This window comes from Pempheris klunzingeri, chromosome 8 (assembly GCF_042242105.1).
Source record: "Pempheris klunzingeri isolate RE-2024b chromosome 8, fPemKlu1.hap1, whole genome shotgun sequence".
Lineage (NCBI taxonomy): Eukaryota > Metazoa > Chordata > Actinopteri > Acropomatiformes > Pempheridae > Pempheris > Pempheris klunzingeri.
Genome location: NC_092019.1, coordinates 15,795,139 through 15,816,358, shown reverse-complemented (window position 1 = coordinate 15,816,358; position 21,220 = coordinate 15,795,139). Strand labels below are relative to the sequence as shown.

The 21,220-nt window shown below is 40.0% G+C and overlaps 2 protein-coding genes across 2 annotated transcripts; one reads left to right on the top strand and one right to left on the bottom strand.

Moving 5' to 3' along the window:
* Window positions 1–489: 489 nt before the first annotated feature.
* slc25a40 (solute carrier family 25 member 40) lies at window positions 490–6,901 on the top strand. The gene is made up of 10 exons (XM_070835326.1): window positions 490–790; window positions 977–1,084; window positions 2,659–2,718; window positions 2,808–2,914; window positions 3,042–3,109; window positions 3,470–3,594; window positions 4,275–4,558; window positions 4,700–4,781; window positions 5,920–6,000; window positions 6,085–6,901. Exons 2-10 carry the CDS (start codon window positions 985–987, stop codon window positions 6,216–6,218), a joined length of 1,041 nt encoding a protein of 346 aa, XP_070691427.1. The 5' UTR covers window positions 490–790; window positions 977–984; the 3' UTR covers window positions 6,219–6,901.
* Window positions 6,902–6,949: 48 nt separating this feature from the next.
* rundc3b (RUN domain containing 3b) lies at window positions 6,950–20,669 on the bottom strand. The gene is made up of 11 exons (XM_070835325.1): window positions 20,441–20,669; window positions 16,136–16,251; window positions 15,425–15,558; window positions 13,704–13,789; window positions 13,223–13,312; window positions 12,126–12,206; window positions 11,702–11,876; window positions 11,138–11,295; window positions 9,795–9,941; window positions 8,252–8,373; window positions 6,950–8,168 (listed from the first exon to the last, which is right to left on the bottom strand). Exons 1-11 carry the CDS (start codon window positions 20,533–20,535, stop codon window positions 8,023–8,025), a joined length of 1,350 nt encoding a protein of 449 aa, XP_070691426.1. The 5' UTR covers window positions 20,536–20,669; the 3' UTR covers window positions 6,950–8,022.
* Window positions 20,670–21,220: the final 551 nt, after the last annotated feature.

Below are 21,220 nucleotides of genomic sequence, written 5' to 3'. Positions count from 1 at the left end.
AACGTTAATAACCAGCACAAGAGCCGTGTTATCATGTTTGTTGCCATAAACCATCCATTAGTGAGCTGTTTTACACCTTTTTAGACAGCTGCTTCGTAAAAACGTCCTTTTCCCGCTTTAAATCCGATGGTGGGCGAAGCCTACGTTGCCATGTTTGACACTTTCCGGCCACACAATTACTATTTATAATCCTCTACGATCCCGACTCACACTGAGAGCAGTTCAGAAATACATTAAGTCCAAATTTTATTCTTGGACAGCACCTGTCTGTAAGTGATGGTTGTTACTGTCGTCTTTTCCATACCAGTCGAAAATGAGAAGTGATGGGATTTGACGGAAACTCTATAAACCTGGCAACACCAGAGATAAGTAAATGCTCCTTTTGTGTTTGAATGTGATGTTTCGACACATCTGTAAAATAAATAAATAAATAACATTTATAGATGAATTAAAATGTATATCAAGAAATTGATTCATAGAAACACTGTATATACGTTATATGTAAGTATTTATATCCTTGATTGTTTTTAATGTAATGAAAGTCCAAGAATGTGCTTAGCTGAAATTAATATTGCGTAACAAATGTCATCATGTAATGTTTGCTGTGTACACTGGCCAGCTAGGTTAGCTAGGGTTACAACCCCTGAGCATACACACGTGTTTTAGCTTTTCTTTTCTGTGACAGGTTGTAGGACAGCAGGAACTGTCACACTGTGTGACCACTAGAAAAAGCCCGAGAGGGATGTGTGTGTTAACGGAGGACTTTGTGGATGCTGAGGTGCTCTAACAGGTAAAGTTAGCTAAAGTGTTAAGCTAACTCAGGTTAGCTACAGCGCTGTCTTCAGCATGTAAGCCAGTGTTACAGCACCTGGACACTTATTGTAATAACCGCTTATTAAAACTTCTTGTATACACGATAATTAACGTACCAATTTGAAATAACATCTGATGTCTGACTGTGTTTTTGTGTTTGAAGAAGACAGTATGAGTGGTCAAAGTCCTGCTCATCCTGCCAGTAATGGCATTACTCCACTCCAACAGATGGTGGCGTCCTGCTCTGGAGCCATACTCACATCTTTGTTTGGTGAGACACTTTTACTTTCTTTTTTAAAGATCCAGGCTGGTGTTTTTACTTGTTTTAGCTCGTGTTAATGCAACATTACTGCCAATCATTTCTCATAACATGTTACTTATTTACCTTTCTACTAATTTCAGCACATAGCCAACTCAAAAAGTGTGGAAACGTACATCTCAGTGGTCACTTTATTAGGTACACCAAGCTAAAACAAGTCTAATACAGCACAAGACTGTATTGTTTTACTCATTGACTCATGTCTGTGGTCATTATTGAGGCTCTAGATTGTGATGAGTTGTGATGTGTTAGCCTCCAAAATGACCATACAGTTGAATCAACAGTTCCAACAAAAACATTTTAACCTGCATGTCTTCAGTCTGAGACTGTACCAGTTCCAAGATAAGATAAAATATGATAAACCTTAACCCTTCGGAGTCTAGGACCACCACACGGCGTCAAAGTCACATATCGCACGTTTGAAAACGTAAAGCTGTGACACAAGCACGCAGGTGCACGCAAGTGTTTGAATTTTGTCGATCGGCCTATTAAGACTAAATTTATGAAGAGCCGAAGTCGCGCACTACAGCTCTTCTACGAGTTAGAAGATGCTGAATCTGGGGAAGACTCCTCCACTGGAAGACTCTGACTCCAGTTTCAGAGGATGAAGTGGATGCTCCGCGTGAAGACGAACGAGAGGTGTCCGCGCAGACCCCCACTCCTCCAAAGATCCAACTAGTTCCTACTCGGATTTTGTGTTTCTTTTGCACTTTTACATACAGTGTGTCCATATATTATGTCAAAATAGATAAATACTTGTAGAATCACATAGGTGAGGTTGTGCTGAAAAGAAAGACACAAAGAAAGGCAAGAAAAAGGTAAGCTTAATGGGAAACACAAAGGTAAAATGAAAAGTAGTAAAAAACGCCGTTTTACCCCAGACTCTGAAGGGTTAATTGATCTCCAGCTGGAAATTCTGTAGCCAGATGTTCCTCATAACTTGTCAAATGAGTGAACTTTACACAGTTGTTCACCAAATGACCTGTTTTACCTGGTGATGAACTTGATAGCCAAAATTATTTCAAAAGTATGTCCAAGTGATACGTTTACATCCTGGTGCAGACAAGAAGATAAACAATAAGAAAAATAATCATTTGATCTTCATCTTTATGAAATTTTCATAAAATAAAACATTACTTGATGTTCACTGTGACATATTACAAATCTGGATCAAGTTTAAAATTTATGAAAACTTAAGCAGTTTTCTTGACAGATATTTAAATGTTGCCTGGAATGTAGGAAAAAAACAAGATCTGTTCTAATTTTGAAAATGTTTGATTTAATGTAAAATGTAAGGCATTTGTTACAAAGGGCTGCAACATAAAACTAAACTAAAACTCTCTTGTTGTGTCACATTTGACTTCACCTGCCTGCCTTCACCTGACACTAGCAGTCCAAACACATGTACAAGCATTGATATGTTATATAACAACAGATGTACATTTTGCACAAAAAAACGTCACAATTTGTACAGTGTGGCCATTGTCAGACATAGAGGCTCATAGTAAGTTTTTCTTCTTTTTCAGTCACTCCCTTGGATGTTGTGAAGATCAGACTGCAGGCACAGAAAAACCCCTTCCCCAAAGGTATGAACTGAACTGCGTCTAGTATGGGTCTACTATTATGTTTATGAATACAGGAAATGTTCGATGACCACGTGTGTTTTTCCTTTTAGGGAAATGCTTTGTCTACTGCAATGGACTTATGGACCACATATGTGTGTGTGAAAATGGCAACTCTAAGGCCTGGTACAAAGCTCCGGGTCACTTCAGTGGCACACTGGTAAAAACCTCACATGCCCATTGCATGTCAATGTTAACTGTTTATAAAAATCTTTTAAAAAGTTTCAAGTCGGTAGTCAGACAAGTTCCCTGATTCTACACTGACTCTAAACTTCACATCTCTGCAGGATGCCTTCATCAAGATAGTTCGCCGTGAAGGAGTAAAGTCATTATGGAGCGGTCTGCCTCCAACCCTGTGAGTGTGAAGTCCTCTGTCTCTCTTTTATTCCCTCTTTGCACTTGATTCTGCCTATTCTCCTCTTACAGCCAAGTTATTGAGCAAGCATGGCTGGTCTACATTCGTTTAGCCTGTAGCTGATGCATTCATTAAGGCTGCTTTCGTTTGAAGTTATACCAATTAGTGGCAAACCACTTGAGGTTTTTTTTTTTTTTAATACCAATTACCAAAGATTAATTAATGTTAGTTATTATCGTAATGGAATTTTCTTGTTAATTAATTTATTGGCGGTGTTTTTGTAATTGAGGTTTTCCATGCCTGGAATAATTTTAATGGAAGCATAATTCATGGATATTTTCTTTAATGTGCTACCTCAAGTGTGATGGCCGTCCCAGCTACAATGATCTACTTCACATGTTACGACCAGCTGTGTGCAGCACTGAGGGTCAGGATGGGAGACTACGCTGCAGAGGCTCCACTTCTGGCAGGAGCCATCGCTAGAGGTGAGCTGACTGCTGTCGCGTCCCTGAGGAGAACAGGGCACAGGACGTCTGTGGACAGGGTTACAAGCTTTAACATCAATTACTATCAAACATCTTCATTCAGTTATCATTTATAGAGTGGAACATATCTATTGACCAATAGTGTACTGGGTGAACATGCACCTATTGAATCATAAAAGTATAGGTTAATTTCAAGCATAGTTAACTTATCACAGTATTTTAATAACGGTGGTCTCATTTCCAGATTGATTTTCGAAGGCACCACCCATATGTTTTGCCCCACAGCCCTCAGTATTTGTACTTCCATCCTACCTGAGATTTCATTTTGAAAATATGATCTGACACATTGTGACCCTCACTTGATTTAACCCAGTTTTAATAAGCATGAGCAATTATTAAAAAGTGAGTAAAAAACAGTTTGTGAAGACATTGTGATGCTACTTCATAATTCACTTGAACTAAAACGAGATACACACACATTTCAATTATAATCCTTCACCAAGATGAAAATTGGTTTTCAGTGCCAATTCAGCTTTTTAAACTCTTAATCTCACTGTTACCTGTTGAGTATTTGTTTTCTCTGCGATAATAAGGTTTTCACTCTTTTCAGTTAAGCTGCGAGAGAGGAGGTGTTTGTATTTTGAACCTTTTTTCCTCTCCGTTTTCTCTGCACGTGTCAGTGGGTTCAGCGACAGTGATCAGCCCCCTGGAGCTCATCCGTACGAAGCTGCAGTCTCAGAAACAGTCGTACAGGGAGCTGACTGCCTGCATTCGCTCGGCAGTGGAGGCAGAGGGCCGGCTGTCGCTGTGGAGGGGTTTGGGACCCACACTCCTCCGAGACGTGCCCTTCTCAGCCATGTATTGGTACAACTACGAGAAGGGCAAGTACTGGCTGTGTGAACGGCATCACATCAGAGAGCCCACGCTCACCATTACCTTCATATCTGGAGCGGTGTCGGGCTCTGTAAGTGTGTCTGCGCAGCATTCGGCTTTTCATCCTGCACATGAGGACTAGCCAAACAGAACTTGACAGAAAATATCACAATAAGTAAACTGTAACCTAATAGTTAATCTAGTGATTAATACATATTTCCTTTTCTTTCAGATTGCGTCTATTGTAACGTTACCTTTCGATGTTGTCAAAACAAGAAGACAGGTGGAGCTGGGAGAGCTACAAGCAAAGAATTGTAATTATGATATTAACTCTTTATTTTTTATCTCTTTTATTTCAATTTGTAAAGGGAATGAATAATTAAGATTTCACATGTTGTACCTCAGTGGATTCCTGGTACATTTACCTTGTGGTGCTTCTTCAGTTGTCAGGGGCTATAACACACACACACAGACACACACACACACGGACAGTATTCAGACCCCTTCACTTTTTCCACATTTTGTTATGTTACAGCCTTATTCCAAAATGGATTAAATTCTTTTTTTCCCTCATCAATCTACACACAATACCTCATAATGACAAAGTGAAAAAAGTTTTTTAGAAATTTTTGCAAATGTATTAAAAATAAAAAACTTAAAAACTTAAAATTTGTTGCAAAAGCAAAAACAGAAGAAATCTTTTTCACAGCACTGTGTGTGTGTGTGTGTGTATATATGTATATATATATATATATATATATATATATCCTCATATTTGGGTTTAAAAGGAGAATTAAAACATAAATTAAAACATAAATAAAAAAACATAATTTGTTGGCCGGTGCATCGTTTTTACGTTTAATGTCATTGTACAACCTCAGTCATATGAAACATTTTAAGATTATGTTCTGCGACTGAAAAGCTGTGAAAACTAGCAAGCAGAACCAGCTTTAAATAGCTTTAAGCTTAAAACCCCTAAACAAGCAGTGCATGTCGGGTATCCAGTCATCACAAACTCCGATCCCTTTAATCCAAGACAATTTCCTCTTTCTGATATCAATATGAGAGTTCTTAAAGTCTCCAAAGATACCAAATATGTCAGGCTGAATTTTGGTCTCGGGCTGAAGTAATTCACTCGGTGTAAACATCTTATAGCCTCAATGAAGAGTTGGAACAAGCTGACACAGAATATGTAAGTGACACTGTCAGACTGTGGAATAAGATGATTTTTTTCTACAAACAAAAAGGAATTGGAGTTAAATAGTTCAAAAGAACACATTTGGAACATGTAGGGTGGTGCTGAAAGAGTACTTGAGCTCATCTGACACGCTAGTGGAGACACATTAGATGAAAAAGTTTAAGAATCGGTGTTCTGTTTTACTGAAACTATGTTGGTTGTGATGAGTTTTTGAATGGAGTTAATGGGTCATTTTGTGTTGGTTGTCTTCTCAGTGTCATGTAAGGTCTCCTCCTCCACCTTCAGCGTGATGAGCAGGATTGTGGCACAGGATGGCTTCGGTGGACTGTTTGCAGGTAGAGATTTTTGTGATACTTAGTGACTCATTGCAGTTATATCCAACTAAATGGCACGTAATCACTCCGTGCGCTCCCTGTCAGGTTTCCTCCCCCGGCTGATCAAAGTGGCCCCGGCCTGTGCCATCATGATCAGCACTTACGAGTTTGGAAAGGCCTTTTTCCGCAAACACAACCAGGAGAGGATACTCGGGTCACTGCAGACCAGCAACACGTGATTTTTTCCATCCTGTCCGGTTTTCCTGTCCATTTCTCTCCAAACCAAACCACACTAATTATACTGCTAGACTGTACTTGGAGGCATAAGGCTCATGTTGCCAAATTAATAACACAAGTAGAAATGGAAGTGAACAAAACAGAAATGACCTATTTCTGCATTACAAAATGTTAGATGATCAAGATTTATATGAAATGCTTTTTACTAGTATTTATAATTTAATGTTCTATGATTTTATGTTCACTACTATAGATCACGTGTGCACAACTGAAGAGAAATATGTTGTCTCATTGTTAAAATCGATATGCATTTTCATTCATTTAACCGCCAGCAGATGGCAGTCACAGTGTTTGTTAATAATTGTAAATTTCCAGGTCCTGCAATAGGCTGCCTCACTGGGATCTTGTGCACTGTGCCTAAAGTCCTTACATCAGGGATGTAAGATTTATCTCTGTGTCACCACCCACACTAACCCCCCACTCCAATCTCCTGTGAATATTTGTGTGACAAGAGAGACAAACGCACACAAAAGGCAACATCATGCCAGCTCAGTGTGAGTGTAAAGCTATGAGAGTGTGTTTTTTCAGTTTGACAAGAGACTGCGGAAGATGACTGTGACACATGTGACGCCTCAATTGCTCCATAAACATACCTGAATTTCTTTGGAAATTCACGTTCAGAGTTTATCGTCTCACCCTTTCATTGTCAACAAGAAACTCAAATGTCGCCATCAAACTCTCACTGCTGGAGTAAGCAGAGTTTATTCAAAATTAAGGGTAAAAGGCAAAAAAATAAAACATCAGCTGTGTGTGTGCAAATGAGACTGCTAGAATGAGCGAAAGGCTATGTCATGAGGCACACAGCTAATCACCAATAATACAAACTACATCATACCGACCTTCTGCAAATACACTTGTTTGTCATTCTTAAAATATCTGTTGCAAGATATTCTTTACTGAGTCCTAAAAGTTCACGGAGTTTTAGGAACAATCTATTTGTGATAACTACACATTAATATACTGAATATTTAAAGGGAACAATTGTCTGTATCAGATAAAGCTAAAGAACTGAATATTAATCATAGTGATCATTACCTGAGAACAAAACAATGTGATACTGCATCAAGAACATTTACACCCAATAACAAAGAGTGAGTCCACATTATGCAAAACTTTGATGACATAATCTGACAAAAGTGGAGGTGCAGTCACCGTCATAAATCAAATGAATTTTAAGATTAAACAATTATCTAAGTTCAGTGGCAGCAGAGGAGATGATTAAAGACACTTTCAGCTGCTGCAAACGATTGGTAGTGACGAGAGATTAAACACCAACTGAGGCTTTCTAATGTTTCCTCCCAAACTCTGATCTGATCAACAGTCTGTGTTCCCAGCATGCTATAATCTCTTCGAGAGGGGTGAAAACACTTTCTCATGACCGTGTTGTCAATACTGTAGTAAGTGACATGGTAAATCTTACAACTTACTGTTCCCATAAAGGAAAAGAATGATGCTCCACATATAAAAAAAAAAAAATAACACAGACAAAACAAAATAATTTAAACACGTATTGATGGAGTTACAGCTGGAGATCCTCTATGAAGAGTCAGAGGTTCAGCCTGTTGGAGCTTTCGTTTAAACGCAATTCAAAGAACAACTTTCAAATCTGACTTCCATCTGTTCAAGCTCTGGGCTTTGAATAAAGAACATAAATGTCTACAAACAGCAAATCAGTATCACGTACATTTAGAAAGTTCCTGGATTGTCCGGCCCTGGTGGTAATCGGTTGTTTTAGCTCTTCGTTCCCTATGACGGAGTGACGCCTGGGCTGCTGACCTCCGTTGCAGGACTGGCCAAACACTCGCTGGACTTCAGGCTGGCCAGAGACTTGTAGCTGGCAACTGAGGTCAGGGAGCCACACAGACCTCTTAGAGACGGAGTTTCCTCTTTACCTAAAACACGTGGTATGTATGATTAATACCTCCACGGGGAGACCTTCCTGGACAGCGGTGCTTACTTACAGAGGCAGTCGTACCTTGGTGGGGCCAGTGTGTGCCGGCCGTCCTGGCGTCCAGACTCAGTGGGCGTGACGGTTCAAGGGAATTCTGGGAGAGGCTCATGTCTGCAGACAGCTGCTCCAGACTCTGGAAACTCTTCCTGCAAACAGAGGAGCAGAGAAGAGCACACATAACTAGTGCTGAAAGAATTTATCAACCATTTGGTGAATCAGCAACCACTTTGATATTTTTCTTGTTAAATTACTTAAACAAAATGATGATGCTGGTTTTCTTAAAACTAGATATTAGTTTATATTATATTTCATAGACTAAACAATAGTTTGGATAATCAAAATTAATAAATTCTTGGTACATTGTCTTTGAATCATTATTGATTGTTTTAGGAATTCTTAAATCAAAGATATGTAGAGATAAATATACATCAAAAGTCCATCACCAGCTTTGATTCTGTAAAGTTGGCATGAAATAGGGATGTTAATACATAACCGGTGATTCAACAATAATCCTTGTACTTTCTTCTCAATCGATATCCCTTTCAGAACTGAAAATAGAAATATGGCCGTCTTCCGTTTAATTTTGTCCTCAAAATAGAATTTTGCATTGTTTTCTTATTACGGATTTTCATATAGTGAGTTAAAAAAAATCCTGTCTCTGCTACACTAAATGCAAAATTGAGGCAATTTTGAATAATCTTTGTATTTTAAAAAGGTTACCAGGAGTATAATTTATTCTCTGTATCTTTAGCTGTGATTTTAGCCGGAGTAGCAGTAGGTTGAGAAACTCTGTTTATTTATAGCATTTATTTTATAGCATTAGGCTGCACACCCTTGGCTCTGAAGGATATAATCAGCTGTCATCAAATGAGCCAGACATTTTCAAGTTCTCCATAATCATCCCTTGATCTCAAGAAATCTGCCTTTTGTTTTCTCGAGATAATGAGATAAATGTACCCGTTATCAGACAAAATCATTAACTTGAGAAAACAAATTTTGTTATCTCGTGATTCGGCGTTAATTACATTCCACTATCTTGAGATAACAAAGTTCGGTTTCTCTAGATAATGGAATCATTAACTCATTTTCAAAGTTTGTGTTCTTGTTATATCGAAATAAAATTTTAAATATGATCTTAGAGTTTGTGGCTGTGTCCCTGGGGCGTTTAGAAAGGTTAGATTTGCCTCCTGAAGTAGTCTGCACTGTTCAGGGTGGAGAACTCCATCTACTGCTGCCTCTGACACAGAGAGATGGTCCGCTGTTCAGAGCTGCTGAGTGGAGAGGAACATTGTATCTTCTATCTTATGTGTTGTGAAAGTACATATTTTGCTTTCTCAAGTGCTCACTCACAGCTCGAGCCCACTGATCCCAGACAGCAGTAGATCTAACAAGCCATAGTTTTCTCTGAGCCATGTTTTTGTTCAAGTTAGAATCATCATGTCATGTCATTGCTCATATGGAGCAGCATTAGAGCTATCAATTACAAATCAATTAATTAGCTGATAATTAGTTGCAGCCCTATACATAACCAAACTAAACCTGGACGCCGTAGGACTCATCTACGTACTCGTCCCACTGTCCAGTGCCCTTCCTGTACAGCAGCGTGTCCAAGGCTACGGCGTTGGCATCCAGGGTGACAGGAGATGGCCACTGATTGGTCAGATGGGCTGTCAACTCCTGTCTGGACCGCAAATCATTGTTCTTCAGCACTGTCCTGCAGAGAACAGACAGTGTCCAGAGTTACAGACAGGTGGTGGGGTCATTCAATGCAGGAAGAAATCCAATCTGGACAAATGCAGTCACTTTAGACAAAAGACTATAAAACCTAATGTCCGGCTGATAGATCAGCCAGATGATATCACTGGCTATTAATAGATAATCACAGATCGATCATTGCTATCAGCTACCTTGAATCTCTGCCTAAGGCCGTACCTCACCGTCTACATCTACCTGCGCGTGACGTCTGCCTCACTGATCTGCTGTGGCTTGCATGCATCAAATAAAAGCCTGAAGGGACTTTTAATCTGAAACTGATACAGGAAGTGTTGAGTTAAAAAAAGATATATGTTTGCATTTTTTGTATAGTGACAGGTGTGTAATGTTGCTGGTATGATGTCAATGTGACTGTCACAAATCATGCTGTCTATTTTTCCTGTCTTGCAAGTGTCAAAGAAAATATTTGCGAGATGCCGAATTTCTAGATGAGTCACAGCCGAGACACACATGAGCTGCACTAACCGGTTATCATGGGTGCTGACATAAAAAAGTAACAAGCTCTGCATCGCACATGCGCTACTCATGCAGCCAGTGTGGCCTGGAGCTCACCAACACAGGAAAACCCACTCATCTGTTACTATTTCTTTTAAAAAACAAATCAAACACTCTGATCTGAAGTATTTTACTTCAGCCATCTCTGATCACACTTTTACCTGCATATTTTACTCTCTAAATCTTGACTCACATCTCGTTTCTCAGGCTGTGGTCACCATCACAGTATCCCACTCTGGATACTGAGTGGACATCACTTTGCTTTTCACTCTTATTTGCATTTAAAAACATTCACTGACTCATCACACTGGCTTGAGACTGCAGGTTCATTTCCAAAGATATTGACACAGACCCTCTTGACAAACTTTGCAGCCTACATTGATTTAGTGATCAAACCGAGAAAGCGTTTTCTCACTGATTGGAACATTAATGGAAAGACACGGCGCTGATGCAGCTCTTCCTCTTGGTTAAAAGCAGCACTGACTGCAACTGATTCAACAACTCAAACAACAAACCACCTCGCAACCTCCAGGTGTCTTGCTGTGTTCTGAATGTCAAATTCACAGCTGGATCTGCCGCAAAGTCCTCTCCACCCCCCAGACACACACACACACACACACACAGAGTTGGTCCTGCACTTACAGTTGGTCCTGTAGTTCCAGTATGATGTACTCGAGCTGTTCTTTCTCCAGTGTGTGGGAGTTGTGCGTGTCTGCTAGGCTCTGCTGAAGAGCCTTGTTATGAGACATGACCTCTGACAGCTGGGCTTCTCGTAGACGCACCAGCTCTTCCAGGTAACCCTGAGACAAACACACGCGGGAGCACACACATTAATCTTTCATGTTTGTTTACTGCCGTGCAGGCACTGCTGTTTAAATACCCGTCTGAATTCTCTGTTTCGGCTCAAAGCAAACGAAACAACCGGAGAGCAGAGACTGGGGCAGCTGCATCACGTTGAATATGAGCTGAAGCCACAGAGGGAAGAAATATTATGGATGGTGTAAATGTGAGAAATAAGATCAAGCTGAATGTGTGTTTGTCTTCACAGAGCACTTTTCCTCCTGGCATTTCACAACTTGAGTCTCTAATCATCATGCATCAACGAAAATGTCAGTTTGGCATATATTACCATCCAATTTGTTTATCCCAAAACATCAGCAAAGCTACACACACACACACACACGTTCATATACACACAGGTGCTACCTTCTGCTCCAGCGCCATGCGATACTTCTGCTCAAAGCGTTTGCACTTGGTGACCAAGTTGCTCTGCTCGGTGAAGATGGAGGCCGCAGTGGCCTTTTTGTCGGGGGTGCTGCTCTCACTGCCACTACTCCCCAGAGTCCTCATCTCCTCCTCGTCACTGCTGATGCTATCCGCACTGCACAGGAAACCAGCGGTTGCCTCCCATTAGTACACAATCCTTACACAGCAGTGGTAGGCATAAAGCATCCTGAGGGCCCCCTAAACTATGAAGTCTTTCCTTTCATAGTTCAAACTTTTACTTTTTTATTTTGGTAACTCTGCTGTAGATAACCATGTTAATATAAGGCTCATGTAAATCCAAATAAATATGCATCAAACTGACTGATGATGAACTGTGCGATGGTAATTATTGGACCTTGCACACCTCTGAGTGAACTTCAGGTAAGGCGTGTAGTCGATCACAGCGGGGCAGCTGCCGTCCAGACCCTCTCCTTTCAGACAGAAGCTAAAGAGAGAAGACGGGTCGGAAAAATCAAAGCATCGTCTCCTCTTTTATAGTGGTGCAATATACTCTTCGCACGTATTAATGATTCATTCAACTGGACACCAGAGAATGTTCAAGGATTTGACATCGCCCCGCCGAAGAGATGCTTGGAGTGTTCCTTTGACTTCAGATGGGCACTTTTTATAGATGCTGTACTTGTCCTTATTCTTATCCTGTATTCGCAGGGTCAAAGGATGATGACTTCCTCTTCAGAACCTTTAAGTTTAGCCAATATCTCATTTTATCTAAAATGTCCAAATGTGACCCCAACTACTGCTTTACCAAATACACAGATTTGTTTTTCATCTAATTTCCAAATCTCTATATGATTTTATATTACTTTAGATTTTAAGAAAGCATTATTTTAGACATTTCTTTTGATGTTCATATATCTCTTCTACTAATCTCATTTAAGGTAGCAGTAAATATGAATTAGTATCACTTTGGTGAGGACAGAGAGAGAGATCGTACTTGATTTTACATATATTCGAAGACACTGTTTATAGTGTTCAGCAAACATCCCGCTAAGTGTTCCTCTTTGCTAATGCAGCTGCCTTGTTCCTGCCTTGTCCATCTCTTACACTGTCACATAACTCTGCAATGTTTGCAAGTGATGCACCTACATTTTAGGCAGCAACTCTGTGGCCTCTTCGTATCTCTGGTAGTTGCATTATTTTGCTTTAAAAAGTCATAAAACTGTAATCTACTTGAGTTGCTGACACATTAGTCAGAAACGTATTTCTAATATTTTGTCCAGGTCCTATATATCACGTAGTATTTAATCTGTAATGTATCTCAATCTCAGTCAAGAGGAGGAGCTTCTTTTCCCACCTACATTCTCCTTTTTAACTTGTAAGAGGAAAGCTTTTTAGATCATCCTCAAATCTCCTCAAAAGGGATTTTTACTTTAATGATGGCAACGGGGAGAGAAAGCAGGACTGAAGAGTTACAGTAAGCAAGCTCTACACGATCAGTACCTGAAGTCAATGGTGTTGAGTCCGATGAGTGTGTCTGCTAAGAGCCCCGCCTCTTCTCCCAGCATGATCGCTCCGTCGTCGTAAAACCTCCTACAGTCCACACATGCGCACACATTACTGGCACGAATTCAGCTCACATTCCTCTAGATCTAGTCAACCAATCAATCAATCTTTATTTATATAGCCCCAATTCACAACAGCGTTATCTCAAGACACTTTCCATAAAGAACAGGTCTAGACCAAACTCTAATTAAGAGAGAATGAATCAGGAATTCAAAATTAAGGATTCAAGAAAAAAACCAACTCAGTATTAAAGGCAAAGTAGAGCAGACATGTGCAGCTGCAGGATGTGTGATAAAAAAAATCTAAATTATCCTGCAGCAGACTGATGCTGGAGAGAGACCCTCCCAAAATACACTGGATATGATAAAATGTTTATAGCAAGGTTGAAGAGGAAATTGTGTGTGTAGTATATGAGCACCTGTTTGTTTTGAAGTCCCTCAGTGCAGATGAGATGTATTCTGATAATCTCTTCTCCATCAGGACCACTCTGATCCACGCCCTGCCCTGCAAAGAGATACCAGTAACACTGAGCTGTTAGTGGAAGCTCATATCACCACTCAAAGCCTACACAGGATAACAAGATGGAGAGTATACAGCCATGCTAGCTGTGCTTAGGCACAGCAGTGCTTTAAGCTAAATGAAAAGTCATAGGACCACCAGAGGGATTATAACTCATTCTAGGAGAACATGAATGTGTGTAGCTATTTTCACAACAATCCATTAAAACTGTCTGGACATTTCGCTCGAAACCACAGACGTCAACCTCATGGTGGCGTCAGAGGACATTAGAACCATGAACGTCTGTACAAAATGTTGTGTCAGTCCATTCACTTCACTGGTGGTGGCACAAGAGGAGAAGTGAGTGTATCTGTATGATTCATCCTCTGACAACCATCAGTTGTAAGGATGTATCAGTCTGTACCAAAGTGGTGGAGTCGCAGACTGACAGGCCTACTGACATTACCTTCCTTAAAGCCACACCACTAGCATGGCTAAAAACGACCCTCTGAGTGGTATATATAGATAATAAGCCTCGACGAAACGGCTGCTAATAAAATGTCATCTAGAAACCATGTAAACCCTTTCCTGGTATTTTTAATGCTGATTCTAATTAAAAGTTCAGAAAGTCATATTTATTCTCATCAGCTCTCATGGCAAAAAAGCCAACAATATAATTTCAAATTTACCTGTCTGTCTTAAACACAAAGCTGCTTTTTCATGACCGTAGACTGTATATGAGAAGGGGACATAGCCACAGTGACATCCCCCTTTCGCTGTTCTGAGGCCTCCAGTTTGGAGCCAGAAGACCATCTCTGTTATTCAGAAAGTGATCTCTTCCTAAAGCATATCCTGCTTTATTATCTATTTTACTCTAAATGGAGACCATCATTTACTAAATGATGATGCTGTGTTGATTTTACTGAGGTAATAAATCAAGTGAGAAGTAGGGTCATTTTCGGGGGCAGTGGAGTCGCTCCCTGTTGTCTCTTTAGCACTGGCTTCACTTTTCAGACCAAGAAGCTACGTCCACTTCTCTTATACAGACTATGTTCATGACCTCAGCAGGTGTGTGAGTCTTGTCCTCACCTACAGTCTGACTGAAGAACAATATGAGCTCCAGCTGTTTGCTCTCTTACCCACGGGGTAAGAGATGTGAGTCACGTTTTATGCGGATGTGTGTTCTTAACATTGTTTGACTGTGCTCCCTTTGTTCTTTTTCTAAAGGGCTAACGCATAGCAAGCTAAAATCACAAGTGCCCCCTGGTGCATTATGTGCATGCTGTAGGTCAGGATACTTTGGAGTAGAGCATGTGATGCTGTGTATATAAATACATTATAGCTTAGATAATGTTAACCCTTGTATGATGTTTGGGTTTGTGGGACTCGATTTCATCTGTTTTCATGTTCTTTATCAAAAGAAAAATTATATGATTAATAATTTTTTCAAACTCAGACTCATCAATATTTACTCATCATTTTTCTCTTGATAAAAAAATGAAAACAGGTTCCACAGACCCGAACACCATACAAGGGTTGAATATGTTTTTCAATGAAATTGTGTTTGACTCTCTGATGGCTTGAAGATAAAAGTTATTTACTTCCCTGTCGCCTTAGGTAATTATAAATTCTTATCCTCACTTTAGCCCGCGATGATCGCACATTCTCCATGCTCTCGATGCTTCGGATGCAATTATGAGGGACTTTACTGCAGGCAGTTTTTACGTAATCCCAGAAACTGCGGGGACTCTCATAGCCAAACCATGTTGTCTGACCTGAGAGGAAAAGAGAAGGAAACAGATTTTTACAAGCTGGAATCTACTTTTCTACTTGCACTTACATATAAATGACAGCGGGACACAGTTTAAGAAACATAAACTGTGTGCTCATTGGACTTAAATTTCTTTAAGTTGCTGTTACGGGTGGGAAACATGTAAAATAGAGACCTGAAATACTGGTCATTCACAGATTAGTCTGGTTTTCAGCCTATTGAGGGAAATGAGATGCCCATATTTTAAAGTGAGATGCAATTTCACTTTAAAATATTGTTTACTAGGGAGATCTTATGGGTTGGTGATATAAGGATAGATTTAACCACAACATCCCCTGCTCATTTCCTGCTGGGAACTGTTAACACACATCATCCCTCCATCTCTCTCTCTCCCCGTGTGTCCTGTCACCGTCTTATCAACTATCAAGGCAAAATGAGAGAAATAACATTGCATTGTTCAGTTCTGATATTACATATATCTGTATGGGTTAGTGACCTGCATGTTTAAAGTGAACTTGGGCGACATTTCTGCATCTGCGTGTATGCATATGGATGAGAGGAGGGTCGCCTACGTGTTTTACCTTTGAGTCGATGGCTGAGGATGTGCTCCAGGATGGAAACAAAGTTAATAAACTCTGGAGATGAGTCATCTATTGTCTCGAAACAGGAGCGGTCCAGCAGAGTCTTCACTGAAAACCTGAACACAGAAGAAGATGAATCAGTTATTTGATCGAACTTTAAAGGGTAAGTTCACTAAAATAAAAGCCCAGAGTAAGTAGTAAAGTTATCACCAGGGGTCATCCCGGTTCAGGCTTGGACATTATACAGATAAAGCAAAGAGACTGCATGGAGCTTTACAGCTACTTACCTGGTGAAAAGATGTAGCTGGTTGCTTTATTGTGTGTTTTTGGAGTTTGACATATACTAAAAAGTCAGGATATCTCCGCCTCTCCTGCTTGGAGCTTTAATATTACTGGTATCCCTTAAAGTATGTGTGGGGTCTGTCCCTGACCTTTCTAACAATGACATCTTATCATCCACTATGATAAAGTACTTTCTTTGCTGCTGTGTGATCCCAGACTGTTAAAAATAAAGACACACTTGGATGGGTAATTTTACCAAATGCAAATGAGATGAAACAATAATAAGAGGATCCCATGTTAATTAACTTATAACGAACTCTGTATGTTTATTGTTGTAATGAGGCTTTGATTAATCTCCTGTGATGAAACCAGTCATAACGTGCTGCCCGCTGCAACATTCATGTGCACCGACCGGCCCCGCCTAATCTGATTTCAACTAATTAGACAGGAAGGACAGTTAATGGACAAGGCTGCCATGTGTGTGTCGGCGTGTTCTGAAAATTCTGCCAAATTGTGTGTGGCCCACAACGTCAGCTAAATAATCTGGCTTCATGTCTCTTTATCTCGTTGCTTAGCAGCAGGGTGACCACAGAGTGTGTGCTTCCTGTGTAAGAGCTGATAGATTTAATCTTGTTCCCATGAATATTTGCAGGAGTTTTAATCACACATCATGTATATTAGCTTACACACATTTTGTAAAACAACCCTGCTCCGCACAGCAGTTCGGACAGACCTAATTTCCCCTCTGCACAGAGTATTTTGCTCATATCCTCTTAGTTACTCCCTTTAACATGCACAGGGTAAAGATCTAGGCACATGGACCTCCAGTCAATGTGAAGAAACATGTGAAGATGGTTTTGACACAAGTAGTTGTCAAAAGTATTTAGAAAGTAAGAAAGTATAGAGCTCGTTTTCACATGTTTGACTAAAGTGCTTTATAGGGACATTTTAAATATAGCAGCCATAATCAAATTAAAACTCAATAGTTAAATAACTTTATAGACAAAACTAGGACAATTAACCGTTATATTAAAGGTCCTACGCTAATTGGTTTACATGGTTTAATGTGCAAAAAACACATTATTTTTGTCATGGCTGACAAAGCTGCTGCAGCTTTTTTCAGCCTCTTTCCGCACGCTCAGTTTTAGACAAACAGAACAAATTCCGAGCTTCGCTTTCGTATTCGACATCTTAGTGTTACCCTGACTTGGTGTTAGTGAGTAAAAAAACAATGGCAGACATAGAGGTGGATGCAGGAGGTTTTCGTTGGCAGGGAGACTCCACCTACTGAAGACCTGGAGGAGGTCACATGATCAACAGATCCCCTTATGACATCATAAGGGGAGCCAAATCTAAATGAGGTGTTTTCACGCACATTTACTGAGAGATCAGGTGAAAAAGTGAGAGAATGGTCTTCTGTTAGAGTTTGGCGGTCTCACAAGTGACAGAAGAGAAGAGATTTTGTGTAATATGGGACCGTTAATAGTTACAGGGATTCAAAGGTTATTGTATAAAGGTGGGTCTGTAGCCGTGATTGAAACGTGGCGATAGGTGCATCAGACCGATTGACCTGAATAAATCCCTTTAGGGTCAGACAGCCTCCAAGCATCACCAATACTGTCTGCCCACACTGCTGTTTTAACATCACGCTGCTTTCAAATATAACTCATTGGGTTGTGTTTTCCGACATTAAAGGTCGAGTATACAGTGTTGGCGTTGAGGGGACTGAAGTTGTGAGAGCCCTGTTGCTAGGCGACTGACAACAATAATCGATCAGCCAGTTTCCTTCATAACAAAAACGGTGAATGGCCTGTTTTGTGCATCTCAATGTCATTCTTATGAATGAAAGATGTTACCCACATCCTGGGACTCATGATTGACGTAACTTTTGGCTGATTAAAGCAATATCTTTGGGACATTTATTACAGCAACAATACAAGTTAAGAGACTTGTTTGGCCTAAGACACATGACATCAACATCTGCAGAAAGAAGAGAATAATTCCACCACATATCCCACTTTACTGACATATTAATTATTATTAATTATAATATTACAATGAGGATCTACACAAAAAACAGAACATATCAAATATCAAACTCAAATTGCAGAACAGGAGAGAAGAGCGTCTGGACAGCATGAGATTAAAAAACATCTGGCATCTTTTCGATGGTCGGTGTGTAGCTGTGTACAGCAGAGTCTCATCTTTTCTCTCACACACACTTCCAGCAGGGATTTACACTTTCCTGAAAGCTGCAACCTCATGCTGTGCAGACGAGCATTATTTAAACCAACTAAAAAATCTATGGAAGATCCTCAAGTTTTCGAATTTACCAAATACTGTGAGCTCGGGTGACGTGTTTAAAATGATGCACAAGACATCCAGGATTTGCAGCTTTAAAAAACACAGAAAATATTTCACCCAGCATTATAAATCATGCTCAGCTCATATTATGAATATATGTTACTATGGCTGCAAACAAACTATAAATTACCTTTTTTCTTGATTATAGATATTTTTGTCTGTGAAATGTCAGAAAAAATATTGCAAAAAATAACAATTAAAATTTCTCAGGGGACAAGGTGACATTGGAGTTGCTTGTTGTCCAACTAAATTTAGTCTCACATATAACAAAGAAAAGCATCAAATCTTTTTTAGGACCAGGGAATATTTGGCATGTTTCACACTGACATCATTAATCTATTATCAAAATAGTTGCTGATTAATTTTATGTCAGTAAAATACTGTCTCACAGTGTGGAAAAAGAAAAATTTTGACAAACACAAAAGGGAAAATATATGCAAGATATTATTTTCCTCCATCTTTCTTTAGTTCCAGTGAAATTTTATCTTCTCTTCATTCATTTTGACAATCTGCCATCACTTTTCTGACTCTTTTCACTCCTCCGCTCATGCCAGTCGGTGAGTTAGTTGATAGCTGGTGCGGAGGCAGAAAGAGGCCAGAAAGGACCACACAGTTCAGCAAGGAGCACCTGTGTCTAATTACGCCCCCTTTGCATTTGTTTAAAGTGATGTTACTGAAGAAATACAGAAGCCTGAAAACTATATTTGTTCTTTTGTAAACTAATAGACTCAAAAAAGGCTGAGCAGACACCAGCTGGAGCAGGTGGTGGATTATCGGTCTGTTTTCTGAACTGTTACACTCTCTCAGAACCCAAATAAAACGCTACACCTCCGTATCCTCCCTTTCGTCTGACCCCTCAAACGCGCCACAGGGACCTTCAGTGAGTAACTGACATCTGCCAGCAACACCGAGAGCACCACAAATCAATACACAGAGCAGATAGCATTTCACTTAAACTGACAAAGAGAGGGGGAGAAACAGGGCGGCGACACACCTCAGCATCTCACCCACTGAGGACAGCAGGGTTATGTCCTCAGTGTGGCTTTCAGGAGTGTTTACTGTGCAAAAACACACATTGTCCACAATAGTTTCTCAACTCATCTGAAAATTTGAGGCAAAAAAGTATCTAGTACTTATTTACTTGAATTGCATCCCTAGTAGTGATCTGAAACTGTCTTTAGACCATCACTATGGGAAAATAGAATATTTTACAAATGTTTTACAAATTTTTTGAGGGCTAATCCAAACTCTTTTAGGAGGGGTGGAGTTGTCTAAATCCTGGTCTTAATCCTACTCTTAACTGATTACCAGGGTAATTAAAACTGAAATGTGTTTACATGAATGTTTAATGGAGGCTACTAGTGGTGGTGGGTGTGTATTTGTGTGTGATTATGTGAATGAAAGAGATTATTATATTGTGCAGAATACACACAACAGAGGAATGTACCTGTGGTCAGTCAGATGGCGTTTTGATATGTATTCAGCAATATTTTAATGCAAACAGAGACAAGAATGACTTTTTTTTCTGTGTGCACATTAAGTCAGATTATTAAAGACGGATGGAGCTAATCTTGAACAAACGCGTCCCTCTGACATTATTAAACCTGCCGTCAGCTGCTGTTCATCATTAAAACAGAGATCAGAGTGAGGATTTCCCACCTGCACACCGTAAGCAGGTTCCTCCTCTCCACCGCGGCGCTCCTGCCTGCTCCCCGCTTGCGGATGAGATGCAGCCCCACGCCGAGCGACGCCATCCCCGGCCCGAGTCCGAGGCTGCGGCCGAAGGCGGTGCGTTGTCCCCGCTCGGCTCCCTCTGCACCAGGGCAGGATCAGCAGGCTCCGTCACCTCGGAGGATCACACAGCGCTCAGCTGCAGGAGGGGTCCGCCACAAACCTGTGTCAAGTCAAAGGATACGGGACTTCCGGTTGGAGCCTTCAAAATAAAAGCTCACATGGCAGACCAGCAGTCTGACTGCAATGAAATATTATTTTCTAAAAATGTTTAATATCTTTACGTAAAGACATGAACAATAAGCGACTTGTGCATTGAAATTGGTTGTTTGAAATTATTAATGTTGTATAAATGTATGAATTATTAATTACAAATTATTCATGTTGTATAAATAGGGCTAACAGCTAATATTAAGGCCACTCAGGTCATGTTCTTAGTATTTTATTTATTTGGGAGTTTTGAGGACCTGGATGTTTGTTTTATTTGTCTATAAGTCTATTATAACTTATCTGTATTATTGTTATTTTTTTTACTTCCCTGTCAGAATTTCCTGTAATAGGAAAAACACTTTGCAGCAACAATTAGAAGTTTATACGAAAAATATAATGTACAGAAATTTAAATGTAATACAGTTAATTGAATACACTGTAAAAAAATACCCAATGTACTTTCTGTTTCATGTCTAGTCATACTTTTAGTGTACTTAT

Coding starts and splice junctions, on each gene's coding strand:
- slc25a40 (XM_070835326.1), top strand. CDS start 985: ATGAGTGGTCAAAGTCCTGCTCATCCTGCCAGTAATGGCATTACTCCA. Junction 2,719..2,807: donor GAAAAACCCCTTCCCCAAAG/GTATGAACTGAA, acceptor TTTTCCTTTTAG/GGAAATGCTTTGTCTACTGC. Junction 3,595..4,274: donor GGCAGGAGCCATCGCTAGAG/GTGAGCTGACTG, acceptor TGCACGTGTCAG/TGGGTTCAGCGACAGTGATC.
- rundc3b (XM_070835325.1), bottom strand. CDS start 20,535: ATGGCGTCGCTCGGCGTGGGGCTGCATCTCATCCGCAAGCGGGGAGCA. Junction 13,790..15,424: donor TGCGATCATCGCGGGCTAAA/GTGAGGATAAGA, acceptor ATCTCTTTGCAG/GGCAGGGCGTGGATCAGAGT. Junction 11,877..12,125: donor TACCTGAAGTTCACTCAGAG/GTGTGCAAGGTC, acceptor TTTCCTGTGCAG/TGCGGATAGCATCAGCAGTG.